The sequence below is a fragment of the Pelecanus crispus genome, chromosome 9, assembly GCF_030463565.1.
Source record: "Pelecanus crispus isolate bPelCri1 chromosome 9, bPelCri1.pri, whole genome shotgun sequence".
NCBI classification, from domain to species: Eukaryota; Metazoa; Chordata; class Aves; order Pelecaniformes; family Pelecanidae; genus Pelecanus; species Pelecanus crispus.
In genome coordinates, this window is record NC_134651.1 from 18,316,635 (window position 1) to 18,336,522 (window position 19,888).

The 19,888-nt window shown below is 36.4% G+C and overlaps 1 protein-coding gene across 1 annotated transcript in view; it reads right to left on the bottom strand.

The window, feature by feature from the left end:
- Positions 1–19,888, bottom strand: part of PLS1 (plastin 1) — a 46,860-nt gene that overhangs the window by 14,096 nt on the left and 12,876 nt on the right. Inside the window, exons 2-9 of the mRNA XM_075716088.1 lie at positions 11,361–11,469; positions 7,737–7,900; positions 6,363–6,492; positions 4,555–4,687; positions 3,551–3,632; positions 2,045–2,210; positions 1,807–1,949; positions 222–317 (exon numbers count right to left, since the gene is read on the bottom strand). Of these exons, the coding sequence (XP_075572203.1) occupies positions 222–317; positions 1,807–1,949; positions 2,045–2,210; positions 3,551–3,632; positions 4,555–4,687; positions 6,363–6,492; positions 7,737–7,900; positions 11,361–11,430 (984 nt within the window). The 5' untranslated portion in view covers positions 11,431–11,469. The remainder of the gene's footprint in view (positions 1–221; positions 318–1,806; positions 1,950–2,044; positions 2,211–3,550; positions 3,633–4,554; positions 4,688–6,362; positions 6,493–7,736; positions 7,901–11,360; positions 11,470–19,888) is intronic.

Here is a 19,888-nt window from a genome sequence, read left to right on the forward strand (position 1 = left end):
TCCAAATTTTAGACTGCAGAATGCATTATCCTGTTTCAGCAGTGCCCTGGAACTTAGTTTTTACCCGTTTAAGCTTTTGTGACATTGAGGAATCTGACTGAGCTTTTCTATGCGTTACAAAACAAAAGAGGATTCTGGGACAGCCTTGTAACCAGGATGCTGGATACATACATAGAGGTCCCAGACAATTCCAGTCTGTTTTTATGTTTCTGGATACTTACATGAAATCCTGAAAAGTCAATTTTAATGGACAATTCATTAAGGTCATCTCCTTTGGGTGCAATCTGATTTAGCAGATGGTAGTATGCTCTTGAATCCTAAAACAAGCAGTGTAATATTTTTTAAAAAGTACGAGCAAGCGTGTAGCCTTTCATAGCCATTTAGTGGTTTTATAGTTCAATTCAAAAGCCACAGAAATAAAAATACGGCACCCTAATTTCAGTGAATATGGATAGGTCACACAGCCATTTTACTATGGTATTTCTCATAGAACTTATTTAGCCAGATGACAGGGAAAAGGAATGTCTGCTAATTATTATGGACAAAGTTAGTGAATTTTTTTCTGCTGGATATGAACTAGAGAGCTGTAGTTCAGATATTTAAGGCAAATTTATATAGGTTACCCACAAAAAAAAAATCCCCATATGGATCTTATTTTCAGTGTTGGTATTTTATTCCTTCACTACCCTTTTCAAATAGACTTATAAAAATTTCTCTTTCTTAATTGACAAGGTAATGTGAATTAAAAAATGGAGAGCAAAGTGGCTCTTTTAGGATGAATCTATAGGGACAAAAGAAATTATATTTGTTTGATGCAGTTTTTGGTATGCTTCTGGGTTTTTTCCCCCCACTAAGAAACTAGGAAACTAAACCAAAAACCTGCTAGTTTTAGAAGTATTTAATACTTCTCTTAAATAGCATGCAATATTTTTACTATAGTAGCAGTTTTCATCTAAAACCCTAGCTAAAGGTTTGCTTTAATAATAGGCTTCTCGGTGGCATTTGAAAAGATATAACTAGCAATTAATGACATGGTTTTCTTCAATGAGAAGAGGTCTTTCTTAGGAAATCTTCCTCCTTTGCTTTTAGTTTTAAAAAGTCAGGTTTTTCTCTCTTCAACTGGACTTAACTACAGTACTCTTCATACCTTATACAGAATGACTGGAGAAGAATTACGCAGATCTGCCATCTGCCCCAAGGAACCCCTTGTGTCAGTAAATTGGCACAGCAGCAAAACACAGTGATTGAGAGGGGCTGCTCTCTCCTTGGATCAAGAATCAGTAGCTACTCCAGACAGCCCTCTGAATAACTGTTCTTTCCTCAAGAGGTTTCCTACCTACTCTTCTGTAGAACACTAGGGACGAAGGGCAATCACCATTAGCAAATATGCACCAGGAGGAGATTTAAAGCCATACACTTCTTCCTTAAAACAACAAAAGAAAAAAGAGATGGGTTTCTGCAAACCCAGGAGCAGGGAAGGATGGACAGGAAAAAGGTAATTAATAAGGTAGTGCGAATTGTCCTAAGTAACTCTAACAACAATCTTAGAACATTAGAACTTCCCTGAATATGAGCTTGTCAGAAATGTTTGCTTTACACTGTGATGTGATAATACATGGTATGAGCAACTGAATAGGAAATGAGAGAGCAAAATAATGCTCTTTCAGTGTTGAAAAATGCAGGATGAACCTATAACTAGAAAAAGCAGATGACTACTATTCTAAATACTTCCAATCTGGCTCATTTGTTTCTATGCATACTATGTTTAAATACCATTATGTTAAATTATCAGTGATAACTACATACCTTAATGTCTTGGCTGAAGTTACTGATTTTCTGCCACCCTGCATTGGCCAGGTGGTAGTTCACCCAGCGCAGCAAGAGCTCTTCTGGGGAAAGCTTCATTAACTGGTCTAGTTCTTCCCCTTCGTTTAGCAAAGCGATGAGAGCTAAAAGCAAGTTTGAAAGAAAGCTGAAATCATTGCTATTATGATATCAGTTAATTTCAAATTGTGGACATTGCTATACCTGGCATTATTCTTACCTTCATTTCTGGAGATCTCAATATCAGCAAGAAGACCAGCTTTAATGATCTGCCACAAGAGTCCTAATACCAAGTGTGGTTTTCCTTCTTGCAAATCTTGTGATCCAATATTGACAACTGTACAGCCAATAGCAGATGCTGAGTTCAGAGCCAGGTTTAGGTTTTCCTATTTGGAATATCATTGTTGAACAAATTTATGAGCTTTTAATTCTTAGTAAACTTGTTCATATTAAATTTTGCAGGTTTCAGAAGTTATAAGAAATAATGCATTAGTTCAAAGGTTCCCAGTGGAAAATGGCACTCTGGAGATTTTTTTTGTGAACCACCATGTACCTTATCAAAATTTAATGGAAAACATTATTGACAGTGTTTAATATGGACCCACCAAAAAAAATCATGGACCACCTTCCACAGCTTGGATCACTGAGGAATACCCTAATCAAAATATTTTTTGTAACTCCTAAGCATCACATACACAAATTAAACAATATTGCTCAAAATATCAGGGACTTGATCCTGTGGAAAAACATGCTCATAAGGAATTCTGCCCCATGCAGGAGGCTACTGACATCACTGTCATCCCATCTTGGATCTCATACAGGCTGACACAGTTATTCAAGCAACTGTTAAACTGTTCAGTTACAGACAGCATAAGTCAGTCATGGCAATTCAACATCCTGACACTGAAAGTAAAGCTAGTGATTGTCACAGATGAAACATTCCAAGAAAAAATGCCTGGCAGATCTCATAAATCTTACTCTCTATTTTCTTGTAAATATTTTAACTATCTACAGTGATAACATAAACACATGTAGTATCATCTTTGCTGACACATCTTCTTTAACTAAGCAGAGATTACAAAACCCACTTGAAGGATTTGGAACATGATGTGTTTTAACTTTTCATATTTTAATGTCACAGCCTGAAATGAAAAGTCTGCCAATTAACTGAGGTTCTTAATCAGGATTTTTTTTTTTATTCTCATTAGTCTGGTAACTTATGGATCTACTTCCTTCTTCCAGACCTGTTTTCTTATACCCAAACTAAGGTCTTAAAAACTGTTTCTCTCAAATATTTTCATTACTTCATACACAATTGAAAATATAGCTTCTCATCTTCTGTCCAAGCCGCTCTCCAATACTGAAAATGCATCATCCTACTATATAGTATACAGCCATGCAGATACTTCCTGCATTGCTAAAATACAACCTGACCATCCACTCAGAAGTCTAAAATTATTTTCTTCAGATACTTAGTAAAGCAAAATGAGAATAGTGAATAGGGAAAGAACTAAGGAAAGCATGAAAAACACAAGTTTTCTTGTCCATCATCTAAGAAACAGAATTCAGTAGAATTTATTAGAAAATACTGTTTCATGCTTTAACATTTTTTTTAATACATAGGACTTTCCCCCCCCCCCCCCCCCCCAAACTGTCATTAAAACAAACTATAGAAAAATATTTTACTTTTTCATTTGTGGGAAGTTCCTATCTGTGCAGTACTTACAGAAATAGTGAAAGGAGTAAGTTTCTTCTTATTAATAGCCCTTTCATCAATTGTATCTGGTTGTGAAAAGTTGATCATTTTGCTAAGGAAAAGAAGTCAGAGATTACTCAAGCTTTCATTTCTCAGAAAACATATTATTTGATTATAAATTCCTAACACTTTAAACTAGCTGTAAATATTTCTGACAAGATAAAAAACAACCACCTCGTCCTCTAAATCTCCTCTCCCAATTAAATAATTGCACATTCATCTAGAAGCCTCCAGATAACATGTAATTATAAAAAACTTGAGCAATTGCGTTTTATACTTAAGTAACAGAGCATGTCTGTACTGTCAAAAAAAAAAAATGTACTTGAGAAAATTAAAACTCTAAAGACAGTTAAATAGTTTCTAGTGAAAATCTTTGTAATATAACCAATGTATTTCTGCACTACATTTCTATAGTATCTTGCATCTACAAGGACCTTAAAGACTAATTCATATCAAGACTAATAAGCTAATCCCTCGTTACCATGGTGTATGTATAAGTACTATTACTCTCCTTTAACCAACTAGAAAGTTACAGCAGACGAAAATTAAGGGACCTACTATATGCTCTCTGTCTTGTCATGGATTTAATTCGGATTTCTGCTCCTCCCATCCTATGATTTAGTAACTTTTAAAAATATTTGAAATAGCAAAGATTTCTAATTATTTCAGCTAACGAACATATGAACTGTGTAATTATCTCCTTTATAAACAGCCTGCACATATCTGACATGTATAATTATGAATCTGAAGTGGAAACCTACTTCTATTATACATGCACGGAGTCACATAAAAAATTTGTTAAAAATAACATTTCTACAGGCAAACAGATTTTCCCTATCCTACACAATGGTTGAAATATTTAAGAGTGGAGTCCTGACGTTAAAGCCTATCAGACGTTTTCTAATTTATGTCACTGTGATCAGCATTTAACCTTTGAGATTAATTTCTTTTCTTTCTCACAGCCCTGGACTCACCAAAGAAGGATGCCATCTGCAAGGGATTTAAAAAGACTGGCATCTGATGGGTTCATAGGTAGGAGGTGCTTACAGTCTGGGTCATCTTGTAGAGCTTTATTTATCCAATTAACAAAAGCAACTTTTTCTTCCTCTGAAAAGAAAAACAGCATTAAAATAATATATTATCATTTCCATGAACACATACTACTAAACATCAGACTTGGGTCAAAGAGGTTCATCTGCAACAAAACCCCTTAGTTTCACAGGGGCCAGTTATGAAAAGAATCAGACCAGTGGGAAAGCATGCAAGAAAAGGCAAGTACAGATTGATCTTTCCCCTACTGCACCCTCTAAACATCTGGCAATTTTCTGAAGGACAGCATAAAAATCAGTGACATAATGGGTCATCATGACTGACTTCGAATTCAGTTTCTCCCCAAGTACAATGAAAAGAGGGAAATTCGTGATCTGAAATATGCAACATCTCAATCTATACACTGTTGGTTTAAAACGCAGCCTTTCATTTTGCCTTCTACTAGGACTTCAGAGACTGGCAGTATTTTTGAGACTATCATCTGAATTACTGTGCTGTGTTTAGCTTTGAGAAACTTAAAAGTTTACTAGCTCAGTTTTAAATTTTCTTTCATATTTAGTGCAGAATTTATTACTGTGTATCTAAGAATGCTTATTGGGACAACAGTCAATCAAGTATCAGTATATAAATTACCAGACAGTACAGGTGGTATTCACCTCACTTACCTCAAGAAGCATACAAGACAGGTACCTACACCTGACTCATTACACTTTTTTCATTATCAGTAAGAAGAGATGTGAAGTTCTTGTGTATGCTACATCTCATCATAAACTAGATGGCTGATGAGGCCAGGTCAAATGAATTACAGTTAGTGGGGTCAGTTTCTCTCCACCAAAAATGAAAGGGATTCTAAACAATTAGCTCTGATAGTGTCCCCCCTACAGGCATCCTTTGAGATGGAATATATCCCCTGCTTTGGAGATGTATCAAGTGCAGCTGGTGCTATAAGGATAATACCCAGAGAGAGGGTATCATCACCATTAGCTAACTGAAGTGAATCTTCCTCATATATACAATTTTAACATGCTTCTGGAACCACACCAAATCCCAGACTCAAGTCAATCAAAAAAGTTGCAATATTGCTTATTGCAATATGCTCCTGGAATGTAGTTAACATTCTGACCAGGAGCTGCAATGCAGTTAGGCACAATTACCAACTTAAATGACATGCAGCAGGGGGAGGTAGAAAGAAACAGAGATCAAATATTAAAAGCAAGTTCTCAAGTATAAGATAGGCTATGCAAAAATCATATGGGAGTGTCGTGAACAATTCTGTAACAGCACAAAGACAGCTGAGGAGGCCCTTCCATCCAGAAATTATTATTTTTTTTTTTTTCATTATAGTTAACACTGTGGAATTCATTATCTGAATACAGGAATAAGAGTAGATTAGTATGTAAATGAAACCAAAAAATTGACTAGCATTACTAGAAGTATGCCAAAGGGGCCCTTTTTTTCCCCCCACATGCTGTCAGTGCTTGCTTGCTTTCTTTTTTTGTTCTGGCAAAGATGCTTAACTTATCTCTGAGTGCAGCATGAAACTAACAACAACTGAACAGCCCACATTTTATAAACTACCACCCACACTTATCTTGTCCATCCCCACATGCTTTCTCTGTGTTAATTTGCTCTAAACAGAAACTTTTTCCAGTTGTTTTTTTTCTTCGTCTGTAATGCAAATTTAAAGAGTCTTCCTCCATGCAAAATTTGCTCAAGTTTAATTACTCCTTACCTGAATAAGAGTGCTGTGTCCCCTCACTAGATATTGCTGATGTTCCTCCAATTGCTGTAATACCTTGCTTTTTGTTTATTGATTTTCGGAAAGATTTGCTAACTTCTTTACTTTTCAATTCCTGAATGAGCTGGAATAAGAAAAATAAAGGGCATTTTGTGATTGAGTGTACTTTCAAATAACTGAGTGTTAACTCATGTAAGTACTCTAGAGTCAGTAATTAACCTGACTGCCTTTCTTTGCTATTTACATTGACTTCTGAAAAAAAATTACTGTATGGGTAAAAGTAGTTTAAATCCCTTCATGAAACTTGCATACTGGATATCTAATATACTATTTCTCAGTGAGTACCTCAAGTGCTACCTTTATTAAGCCATGCTATCTAAAAAAGTAGATATGCAACAATCTACATACTTTTTCCCCAGGTATTTTGGTAAACTGAAGAAAACACTAAAGATACACACATTTTCAATGACTACAGCATATTTCTTCCACTTATTTCATCATATGTGTTACAGTAAAAGGTTACTACGTGACAGTTACATATGCACTTAAGCAAGCTGACACCATTTTCCACCTGCCTGCAATGTAAACCACATTGGACATACTGGTATGTCCTAAATTTGCCTAAATACTGTAGGGGTCTCAAAACTGACAGTGAAGTGTAACTAATAGATACAGTTCAATACCTGGATGCAAATATTTGCATCTCACCTATGAACCATTGCAAATTAGAATCTTGGAAAGAAAAATGAATAGTTAACAAGCAACCTGCTGCAATTAGCAGCAGCACTCTAAATTCAAATAAAAAACTAATCATCCCCAAACACACACATAAAACAAAAGGCTGAGGAGTTTTTGTTTCTCTTAAACAAAGCACACTAGCCAGTGATCCATATTAAAGTCTAAACCGTTCAAATGTGTTCACTAAAAGTGAAAATCTGGACCTCATTCCCAGTAAAAAATAGCCTTTAGTATAGAGATTAAACATAGTAGCACAAGCATTAATCACTAAGAGAATTCAGAGGCCGGTATCTAATTATCTGCTCTTTTGTCAGGGCAAGGGCTGACCCAACAGTTCCTAAAACATGTAGTCCATCCCCTCATCTTTGAGGAAATAGAAAGTAGGACTGATAGAAACTACAGTGCTCTCACGTGCTGCCCAAATGAGATCTACTAAATTAAATGGGAGAGTGAAATATAAAGACTGGAAAATAGTTACACACGATATTGTAAATTATCACAGAAAACTTTCCCATCCTCAAAATACTAGTTATTTGTATCAAAATAGTACTTAGTTGTACCACTTAATTCAGTTCTATCGTAGTTCTCAACAGCTATCAGACAGAGAAACATCCAAAGGGAATGTCTTACAGAGACAAATTCTTCAAAGTTGATTCTCCCATCCTTGTTGCTATCTGTCACTGCAATGATTTTTTCTACAATCTCCCGGACTTTGTAACCGGGCAAAGGCAGATTTGCTTCTTTAAACAGGTCTTGAAGCTCATAATCACTGACATACCCGCTGTTGTCAATATCTGTAAAATGAAAGAATGAAAGCACAAGTTTTTTCATTATGTAAAGAACTAAGTATAGTAACTGTTGATAATAAATAAAGTGAGAAAAATACAGTTCTAGGAGACAAGCATTTCTTCTGACATAGATAAATAAGCATGAAGGAATATTTGTGGATGAGAGGTACAACTGGCTAGGAGTTGTGCCATCTTGTTAGGTATTTTCTCAGGAACTATTTTATAATCCCAAAGTACAGCTATAACAAGACGGCATATTTGTAAATAGCAAATTTAAGCTTTTTTTGGACTCCCAACAGAATTCTCTATAAACCTTCTAGTGAAAGGGAGAATTATTATATTCCTACTGTCGATATTATACCATTTGCAGTCAGCAAACTCAAATGTGATGCAAGTTGTTATTAGAAGAGCACTCTTAAACAAGAAAAACTACTTACACAAGAACTCTACCTGACTCTGCATTTTGTTTCTTATCCTAGTATCTGATAGACATTTTCTGTTCTTCAAAACTTTTGATGTGGTTAGGCTTACCTGTGAAGAATAAATCCAGGATGACCTGTATCTGTTTATTAAAGGTGACCTTCCTTAATCTATTAACTAGCTCTGTTGGGAGCAATTTGTACTGCCACCTTCAGTTATACTTGGCTCCCAAGACCACATGTCAGGAATGTCCATTTACAGCAAAGTATCAGGATGCTTTTTTCAACAAGAGGTATGGTATAGCTCCACAATTGTGGAAAGAAATGAATGGCTGTATCACATAAAAATAAATTAAGAAAAATTCAGTATAGCTTGTGTTACTCATGATGAATAATGCAGGAGCACAGAAGAAATCATAAAAATACCCTTTGTACTTCCACCTTAGGCCAATCTGTGTGCAGAAAACAGTCTTGAATTCTTGTCTTAGTATAATAAAGCACCATTTTACAACCTATAACACGTTTTTATCCAGTGTAATGCATAAATGAATCAAACACATTAACTGTTCCTATTTTTTTATATCTATGCATATTTCCATATATATGTACACACTTATCTCTACAAGCAGAATTTGAGAATGTCCATTAAAATAGCCTTACCTGTACTTGTAGTGTAATATCTATGCAATGGAGAGAAGTCCTTTTAAAAGCAGGAAAACTATAGTCCATATGCAGTATAGTTGAAACTCAATCAAATACAAGAAATCATATCCAGCATAACTAGTGCTGGATATAACACCCATCATTTTATATATTTAATGCTAGTATTTTCCATGTTTGACAACAATTTTCAGTCTTTTCCATTATCAAATATAGGTCTTGAAAAATATGAATTAATAGTATTTTCCCAGTTCTACAAATGATGCATCTAAGATAAGTCAGAAAAGTGGCCACATCATGTTGCTTCTCTTTCTCACTCATTGTGTTACTTGTGACCCTCTCTTAAATTACTTATCAAGGTGCTCCCACTTTTGTTTTTTCGTTTACTAGTTAAAAGACCTCTCTTCATATTGTCTCTGGTATCAGAGCTCAGCCAGTAATACCAGAGTGGATGAATACGCATCACATTACAGAAGGGCAAGCAGAGAAACATGCTTTCGTCTCTAGCCATAACCGATTGCTGTACAGCAATTGCCCTGTAATCCATTCTACACTATGCAGCTTCTGTACAGCTTCATAAGAAGGCCACATTTCACTGCTGACGAAAGGCTAAAAATGCCTGTTAAAAAAAAAAAAAACAACCAACCAACCTCTTTCTGCGTTTTCAATACTACCAACAATTCACAAATCACTACACAGACAAACTTGATGTCTGCATATGTACTAATTGACCCACTGCCTGGCTTGCAGATGTGTAACAACACATGTAATAACAGGGATGGTCTAAAAAGCAGAGGACATGCTCATGAGCTCACTCAGATTACCAGCTGTTTTATTTCTCTAGGTTCATCTTTCACTGAGGTTAAGTTTCCATGATCACAAGCAGAGAGTTAAATACATGCCTTTTCCCTCAGTTTACCAATATAGCTGCAAGCAATTTATCCATAAAGACATTGGAAATGTAAAAATGAAAAAAGGAAAAAGCTAAGTGATGCTTAATTTTTATATTTTACAGAAAGCATAATACAGTAAGGAAAAAAAATGCTTTTTAGTGAGTGGGAGCAGTACAGACAATTCTCAGAGCAGAAATGTGAAAACATGCAGGAAGAAAAGGGAGAAAAAGAAGGAATGCAGATGGTAAAAACCAAACAAATAGAAAAGCTGTCAGACAACACCAGTGAGTATCTACCTATCCTAACGCCTCCCAGCAGATTGATATGCGTATACAGTGCTCTTTGGTCTGTCCTTCCAGCTCCTGCAGGCTATAGACTTCTTGAGCTACAGACTATGTCAAGATGATTATTTAATAGCAACTCATGAATTACCTTCCCATGGATGTATCTTATTCCTTTAGCATTTCTACTCTTTTTTGGTCTCAACAAAATCCCGAGTCAGTGGGTTCATGGTTTTATTCTTTGTCAGAAAGAAAAGTTACTACTTTTTATTTTAAGCTTTCTGACTCTCTACTGGGCATCACGTGATACCGGTATTGACAGAAACTGAGTAATTCCCTCTTCACCTTTTCCATACTACTCATGGTCTTACAGATCTCTAACACACAGCTTCCTGACACTCTCTTTACCAAGCTGGAGACTCCTAATATTTAGGACTTCTTGCCTAAAGCAACCCTGTTCCCCCATTATGAATGATTGCAAATATGTTTGTTTGATTTGCTGAGCTGCACAGTTAGACATCACCCCCACAGTACTGCAGCAAACAAGAAATAAAGTGGACGTGAACTTTAACATTCACAATGGTATTGCAATCGGGAAATAAGGGTTAGTTGCTATATAATTTCTCACTCTGTTTACTCTGATTAATCTGCAAACATCCTATCAAGCATACAAAATTGTACGGTTATTTATTAACATTTGCTAGCTACAAAAGCAAGATCAAAAAATCTCCAAGTTTAGCTTACTTTAAATGTACAATCCAATCCAATAAATGAAAAGAGAAATTACTAGTTCACCAAAGCATGCAAGTAAAGCAAAACCAGCGTCAGTTATCTAACATTAAAATATATTTAACAATTGAAGTTTAATCAATTTAACTTTTAACTTTTTTTTTTTCCAGATTTACGGAGTTCAAAAAACTGAATTTTGAGACCTATCATGCTGCATATACAATAGCGCAAATAATGCAACTGCCCAGCAAGAAAACATATCTGTTTGCATTGCTGAAGTTGGAAGAAATAAACAAACACACACAGTTTCAGTGAAAATAAGGGGGTTTATGTAAACATTCTTATTTTCTTAGATATTACTGGCAACACAGAAGGAAAACATGGCCCTGTCAAAACAAAGTGATCCATAAAGATTTCTTCTACAAATCCTACACGACTTTGCAGTGTTAATGGCATCCTTACTATTTTCTTATTTAAAACATACCTATTTTACTGAATGCTTCTCTTAGTTCTTCAAGCTCTTCACGAGAGATAGTAGTTACGTTGTTTTCCATTTTTGGACGACAAGAAGTGTTGTCCTCAATTGCTTATACCTAATGATAATAAACAGGAAATATATAAGGCTTTAATTCCAAGCACATACTAATACAAGTTACTGATCTTTTCAATACAAGGTACCAGACCTGAATGACATTTCCAAGCCTGGCACACTTAAAACATTAGAAACAACACTTCAGATTACATCAAACACCTAGCAATTCTTTTCACTGTAATAGTGACTGAGAATTCACAATAGCAGCACCTGTTTTCATACACTTGATGTTTTCATTTGCATAGAATAAGCACTGACCAACAATCTACCTCCATTGCTTGAGTGGTTTTCCAACATTAAAATCGTCGCCTTACATTTCAAACAATTTTTAGAAAAATTAATTTCTAAGTGCAATGTAGTATCATTGCCAATTCGCGTTTAGTGCTAAGATCTAGTCCTGTAAAGCACTGAGCACTCCAACATTTGAACAGTAGTAAGCCTCAGTGGAACGTTACCACCTCCTGACCTTTACTCCACCCTTCTGACAAGCCTATTGTCTCATAACACTGTCAAAGAGCCTAACAAAGGCTTTTACTGAGCACAAAGATTGCAGTCTCAATGTGAATCTACTTTCTCTACCCAACTCCATAAAAAAGCAAAACAAAAAAGAAGGCACCTTCGCAAGGGCTGATAAACCCTCATGACAGATACTCGCCCATTTCCTCTTACTGAAGCTTTACTACAACAGGATGATTCAGACGCTTGTTAGTAAGTGCAAGTTTGTAAAGAAGTCACACACAATTGTCTCAATATTTGCATTTGCCATTTTCCACCGTGCACATGCCATTGGCGCACACAAGGTAAGCCCACGGCAGCACCCATCTGCATGTACGAAGCTCTGAGCAGCACTTGGCTGTGAGAGCACAATGTGCTACAGGTGGTGCCGTGCCTACCATAAAGCAAGAGTTTTGTCTTTGCTTTTGCTTTATAAGCCAAAAGTGACAAAAATCCACCTTACATCAGTATTTTCAAAGTTGTCCTATACTTCTGTATGTCTTCCCTTCTGGTTTATTTGCTTCTGGTTTAGCGTTTTTGCTTAAGAGCAAGAAAAATAATCCTGTAATGGCCAGGTTATTATTTGCTCATAATAATTGTATTCAGATCTGCTATACACAGCTGCTTCTCCCCCAAAAACTGTGCGTATCAACAGAACTGTACTATTATCCACTGGACGAGACACTGGAAAGGGAAATGGGAAGACCCAAGTTCAGGAATTAGTTTTACCATGGATCTGCTGGATGCCCTTGGGCAAGACTGTACCTTTCTTTCTCACCTTTGTATGCCCTGACTAATTAGGTTACAAACTCTCCTGGTGCAGGGACTGCCCCCTAACTAGGTGGTTGCACAATGCCTGTGACAACAGGATCCCTTCTAAGGTCTGCTGTAAGATTGTAATAATGGAATTAGAATTTAGTTCAGAATAAAGCAGATTAAACATTATCAATCTGAATTTCTGTTAGAAAACAGTTTCTTCCCCATTCTAGCGGTGTCAGTTTTCTTTCAATCCTTCACAATCTGACAATGAAAAAAAATACAAATGAAGCAATCGCACAGGTCACCAGCACATGAGAGAAGAGGCGGCAGGACACTACGCCAGCTGCGGTTTGCTGGGAGATCATGCCAAGAAGTCAGACGTTTCCTGGAGGTTTCCTAAGGAGTGCATACAATACCACTGATGTGAGTTACACCTACTCTACTGTGAAAAGAGTTTTAATACAAAATAAATTAGCTGTGGTCAGCCACAAACAGGTGTAACATTGTCTCACAACATTAACCACTGAAGTGTCTCCTGATTTCAGAATTCTAAGTGGTGACATCGCTACCGGAGATTATTTCACTGAGAAAGCTATCACACTATTAGTGATGTCAAAGCCTGACATATTCTGCAACTGGGTAGAACGTTTACTACAAATTGTCTCTCCCTGCCTACCTATGAAATGAGAAGAAATGCACAACCTGTTTGTTTGCATGGCATTCACAGGCTGCCCACCTTTGCTCGGAGAGAGAAGAGGGGCATAGGGTCAGCCTTTCTTTCTTCTGTAGCTACATCCAGAGTTACACAGCGGGGATTCCCGCTGTATCCAGTGCCTAAGGCTGTCAATATTCTAACGTCCTCATATTTACACAGTATCTTTCAGGAGAAAAAGGAGACATGATACAGCTTGACAAAAAACCCCAAAACAAAGAAAAAACCCATCTGGATTAAAAATTGACTTGCAAATATTAAATTATTAAGAAACACAGTTATCCAACATATTTGGATACTATGTTGGAAAGCATGTCACTGGATGGAGATTCAGGTAGCCAGAAATTAGAAGCTGACCAGGATACTGGGATTGATAAAATTTTACTCAAACTTACCAGTCCAAAGCTATATATCATGGCATTCCTCCTCATATTATTTTGCTTTTTGTTGAATGCCGAATGATAAACTTCTCATCAGTTATATTCATATTCTATATAAATAAGAGTTATTAAATGAAAAACTCAGCTTTTTAGAGATCAATCTTAACTGTACCTATGCACACATTTAGATTGATGGACAGTTTTCAATAGGATGGTTTTGATTCCCTCAACAGCATTTTCATAAACACAAAGTTTTTAACCTTTGATTTTCTAATACAATAGGCAATGGGACAATCTTTTTGCAACTGTTTTTACCGCTAGTAAGAGAACCCTGTATGGGAGAGAATAAACTATCCTACACTATGAAGTACTCACTAAGAATTCTTGACCTGTTTGTAATGAAAAAAACACTCTGCAGGAAATGCTGGAAAGGTCTCTAGAGCTAAAAAAGAGATGCTGAACAAGGTATCCTACGTGTAGCTAAACCTGTATGGATAATGACACCAGCAATGCTCATGAGCTAGCAATGAGTAGCCCCCAACTTTTTTCAAGATACTATTTTTAAATAAACAAAGCAACTATTTGTTCAAAATGCTATAAATACCATGACTTAGTTTTAAAGAACATTTTTTACACTTTTTATTTTTCTCTTCTTTGTTTGTTGTTTTTTTTTTAAATCTTTGGGGTTTATGTTTTGAAGTTTGTGTTTATCTGAAACCATTAGAGTTAGACATTTCCTTCAAAAAGAAAATTACTTGGAAGTTAAGATCTCATGTAACAAACTTCAACCGGGGGTCAGGGTTTTAAAGAAAACAAATAACATGAGATGTGGCAAAACCTTCTAAGATAGCAACTGTATTGGCAGACCATTCAAGAAAATACAAGAAAATTTGTGTCACAACAGTATGTGACTCCTGACTCAAAGTACAAAAGTAAAAATATTTATTTGGGCCCTACCTGCAGCATAAGCATTTATTTATCTACACTTAAACTGCTGTGTATGATAGAGAAAAAACAAGTTATGTGCACTATGCAACTGATTTTTATCTCAGCAAATGTTTCTGCTTCTTTTAAGGCAGTAGTTTACTTTTCTTCCATGATGCTATTTAAAATTTCCATAGTAATTTAGTTTTCTTCCACAAAGCTATATAAAAAGAGTTCTTAAACAACAGCGGGTTATTTTAATGAGATCCTGTCTACTTTACTCAGGTTAGTATTCTCTGTCTTCACTGGGACTGTTCCTGTGGGTCACACAGGATATGGCCTTGAGGGTGGGTGGCGAGTTAAGTCTTTTTCCTTCATGTCACTCAATCTTATTTAAGTACTAAAATCCTACTCATCCATTTTGCTAAGCTTACTAGCAGCACGCACCAGTCTTCATACTCAAAAGGAAAAAAAAAAATTAGATGTATATTCAGAAAAATGACCTCACACACAGATGTTCCTGGAAGTGCAAGTACCTTGATTGCAAACCTGATGTGGCAATTAAAAATAAAGAAATAATGAACTGTGGAAAAATTGGGGAAAAAAATGAAACATTTAAATCCAAATTACTAAGGAAATTTAAAGGACCCTGAAGCTGCAGAAAGACAGAAGACAGTCCTCTGAAATACAGAAACAGCATGTCAAAGCCTAAGTGAAATATTTAGCCACGCAGGTGCAAAAGACACCACTTCTGTCATACTGTTAATGTTTTTAAGTATTTACCATTACCATGAGTCAATTTTATCAAAAACAATTTCTGCAAAGTTGCAACGCAATTAGTTTCACTCCCCCACTTTTATGATTCATAATTTAGATTTTCCATCATATTCTATTTCAGAAAATAGCAATCTTTGATTTCCAAAGACATTATTTCAGTAACACAGTAGAAACATCTGTTCTTGAATGAAGCAGATAAATAAAGCTAATACCTCTGCTTTAAAGAGACAGTCTTAAATACCCTATTATATAATTACAGTGTAAATTAGCTGGTCAACTAAATGGCAGAAGTGCTGCAATCACGGTTCTGGCATTCAGGAGAGATCTAGTCTGAGCAAGCAGAGGCAGCACCTAAACTACACAGACATTTCAGACAATTTCAATACAGAAACAGAGACCTATCTCAGCTAGTAAAAACCTTGCACACGCAGGTTTATCACCACCCAAGATAACTCAGTCCACAGGCAATTCTGACAAGATTTAACATTAAGCCTCCAAAGGTACATGTCTATTGGAACTACGACTACCTGCTGAAAGAGATATTTGATTAGAGAGAACACGTTTCTCTGTACTCTGGTTGCGTTCATATGACACTTAAATTTTCTGTAGTCTATGCTCACATTAAACCATCTCCTGCTGCCCCAGGACAGGGTAGGTACAAACAGTGTTTTTATGCTGAGAAAGTGCCCTTGACCCTCTTTTAAGTCCTCGCCAACGTGCTTAACACGAACTGACAATATTCATCTATCCCTAGCCTGCCTTCTACACCTGGAAGGCTTTTTGTATCTAGAGACAATTCACTGGAGTCTCCTGGAAACGTTCCACACCCAACATTAATACAGATACAAAGTACTGTTGATACCATCGTGGTATTTGTGTGCAGAGGAGCATCTGTGGCTGAGCAACCATGAAGGATAAAGTGAGCAGGCCAAACAGCAGTTCCTGCCACTTTTTTGACCTGTTATCAAAGCTGTCAAAAAACAGAGCAGTTCATTGGCAATCAGGCCCAATAGTTTTCTCCACCCCTGCAGGCAACTGGCAATTTCTTTTCCAGCTCTTCATTTCAAATTCTATTTGCCTTGTTTCCATGCGCAGCTGCTTCCGCAGCGACAATGGACATTGCAAATGCTGACTCAAGAGCTTATTTTCTTTTGTTGCTGTTCTTTTTGTCTGGCATTAGGGAAAGAAGTCTTGATTGCACAATATAGTCCTCTAAACATAGAAAGAAAGAGTCTAATACACCTATAGAATGATGAGCACTGGGTCTTATAAAGAAGATATAAAAATAGATCCACTCCTAATGAAGCAAGGAGGATGCTTGTAAACCTTTAAAACAGGAGAGCATGGAGAGGTCAAAGTAATTAGTTATATAAATACATATACCTGTATATATATATATATATAAAAAACATATTGCAACTGCTGGAGCATATGGCTAATTTTTGAAAGAGGCAGGGTATAATTATGGTATCAGGTACAGTTATTAACAGAGTAGTATGAAGTGGAAAGTTCTTTACATATCATACAGGAAGCTTCACTACCTGAAAGAGGCAGAGGGTATGTTTCTCAGCCTGGGCTCATAAACATGGCTGGATACATTTATGACCATCAAAAGTATTTAATTACCAGAAGTTAGAGGATAACAATGAAGAAATGTTATGCTTCAAACATATAAACTGATAATACATGGAATTTTCCTCAGTCTTCTATGTACAGCTTTATACAGTGAACAAGGTACAATTTAAGAAGGAAAATAGGTATTTTTTAAAAATTCTTCCAAAACTATGTGCACTGATCTTTGCTAGAGGAAGACTATCAAACCAGCTAGAATGGTAAGTTTTGTGCCCATGAAATATGTATCTTATGTAAGGAGGACTAGAAGATTTACATTGAAGTTAGTTATTCTCTCTACAGGAATTTATTCAACATAGTATAGTAACTGTGGTGAATAATAAAAGTAACAATTCCCACTATGCTTTTAAGATAAACACACGTGACTCAAGAATAAACAGTAAAACCATAAGCTGAGATACCTAACTGTTAAGACTGGTCATAGGCCCGATCTCACTATGGTGTAAGTACAGAATAATTTCATGAGGCTTAAGTCAGGATGAAGAGCAATTCTATTACAAAGCAGCTACATGTTTACTGTAGAAAGATACCTTTTCATCCAAACAAAATGCCGCCTTCTTTGGCTGCTGAGTATACAGAACAGCCATGCAAATTCATCAACAGTATCAGTTTCACATAGTTTCCCTCACATGCATCATTCAAGAGGATCTCAGACTGCCTGTGCTTTGTATTGTTGCATTCAGCACTCCTAATAAAAAACATCAATGGAAACCTTACCTATGCCAGAAGGACCACTTCTAGGAAAGTAATTTTGAAAAAATGCTATTGCATGCAGAGTTCATAGAAGTACCCTTCCTGAAATGTTCTGCAAAACTAACCTGTTTACAGTTTAGCTACACCACCACTTTGGGCTGAATGTGCCCAAAGTTATTATCTCAGACCATGTTTGACCTGTTCTGATTTGACTAATTAGTTATTTTTCTAAGAGTTCTACGAGTTTCACCTGCCTGCAGCACAGGGCTGGGAGTGTTTCATCCCCTCTGGTCTGGAAAAGGGACATGAAATCTGTCTACCCCATATCCACCAGCAAAGAGATGCCTGCTTCTCCAACATTAACCCAGATGTCATCTGATTTATAAAACTCATAAAATTCCTGCTTGAATCTGTTGTGTCAAGGATTCTCTGAGGCTGTACCCTTCATTTCATTTGCACTAAGCATGCTGTAGTCTAGAATAGCAGATGGTATGCAAGAATTCACCTCTGCAATTGCTCCTTGCAGCTGCCAAGGGAAGGCACAGCACCTTCCCCTCCAGTTCCAAAGACCAAGGGGAAAGGAGGGAAGTGAACTCCAGTCTTCCGAGTCCCACAACAGATCACAGGCCACTGCTCCCCTTCTCCTCGTCTCATTTGCTTTAAAACAACAAGCTGCGGTATTAATGAGCACGTCATCAAGAGCAAATCTGAGTGACATTCTCCATGAAATCAGGATGCTGAGGTGATGCAAGTCACTACCACTAGCCCTGCACAGCTGTGTGCATGAGTTACTGCTTTCAAACTGTATTTTCTGATGTTTATAAATATAGTCATTCATAACACACTAGAGGTGTTTAGATCACTTTTGCAAGTAACACAGAACAGCAAGGAAGTTAAATTTGTGTATTTGTGCAATACAGTGTGTCCTGGGCTCCCTACCTGTCAGCAAACCATTTCCAGACAAAAAAAAAAAAAAAATACATCCACAAAGCTGCTTCCATGCAACAAGTAGCTTTTCTTTAGGACTTAAGAATACCAGGCAAATCAGTATTGGAAATACAGAAACAAGATTTTTCTCATAGATCTCTTGATAAGAGACAACACTTCTGTTTTTCAGAATACAAAATCAGTTTGTCTGCAAAGACAATATACCCCTTAATCTGAAGGAAAATAATCCCAGTTTCGAGACGCGCTTTACATTTTACTTGATGAAAACTTCAAGATGAAGTATTCTGAACTATCTGCATATTTTGTGTAGTTTAAATATAACATATTAGCTTTCCAATAAGTTAGGGAGTACAGAATCAAGATATACAATATAAAACACTACACAGTTGTACCATAATAAGCAAGAAATTAAGGGACACAAAAATAAAATTTCCCTACAGAATCTCTAACATGGTTAAATTCAAGAACTCTGATCCAAAGTAAAGGTTGAATACAGTGAATCTGCTAGAGTGGCACTTGCTCTTGGTTTTATTATGCACAACCTTTGCCTTGGTGAAAGTTCAATAGCAGCACACACATGGTATCCAAGCTCTGTCAAGAGAAGTGCAGACATAAGGAAAATGAAAGCACAGTAGGAATTTGAATACACTCAAACCATAAATCTTAATTACCTTTTATGCTATCTCAGTATCTTTCATGATCTATTTCAGGTATTTAAAATACTTGTTTCATTCCTCAGCAACATAAATATTTAATCAGGAAACAGAACACAAAAAGCATAAGGACTTAATGTTTAACATAAGCATACCAACCATCCACTAATAAGAGACTATTTCCACTAAAAAGTGTTTTCAGAACTCCTTGCGAATAAAAGCAGCTTATGTTCTCATGGAAATTAAATAGAATAAACAAGAATAGAGTTGCTACAATCTACAGTAGAAACGGATGGTCCTATTATGCCCTTTAAAGAACTTTGAGTCTACTATTTGCAGGAGAAAAAGCCTGGAGACAGAGCTAAAGGCACACAAGTTTAAATGCCTGGATGGTTTCACAAGCTAGGAAGATGTGCCACCAACCTATAGCAATCCAGCTCTGAAACA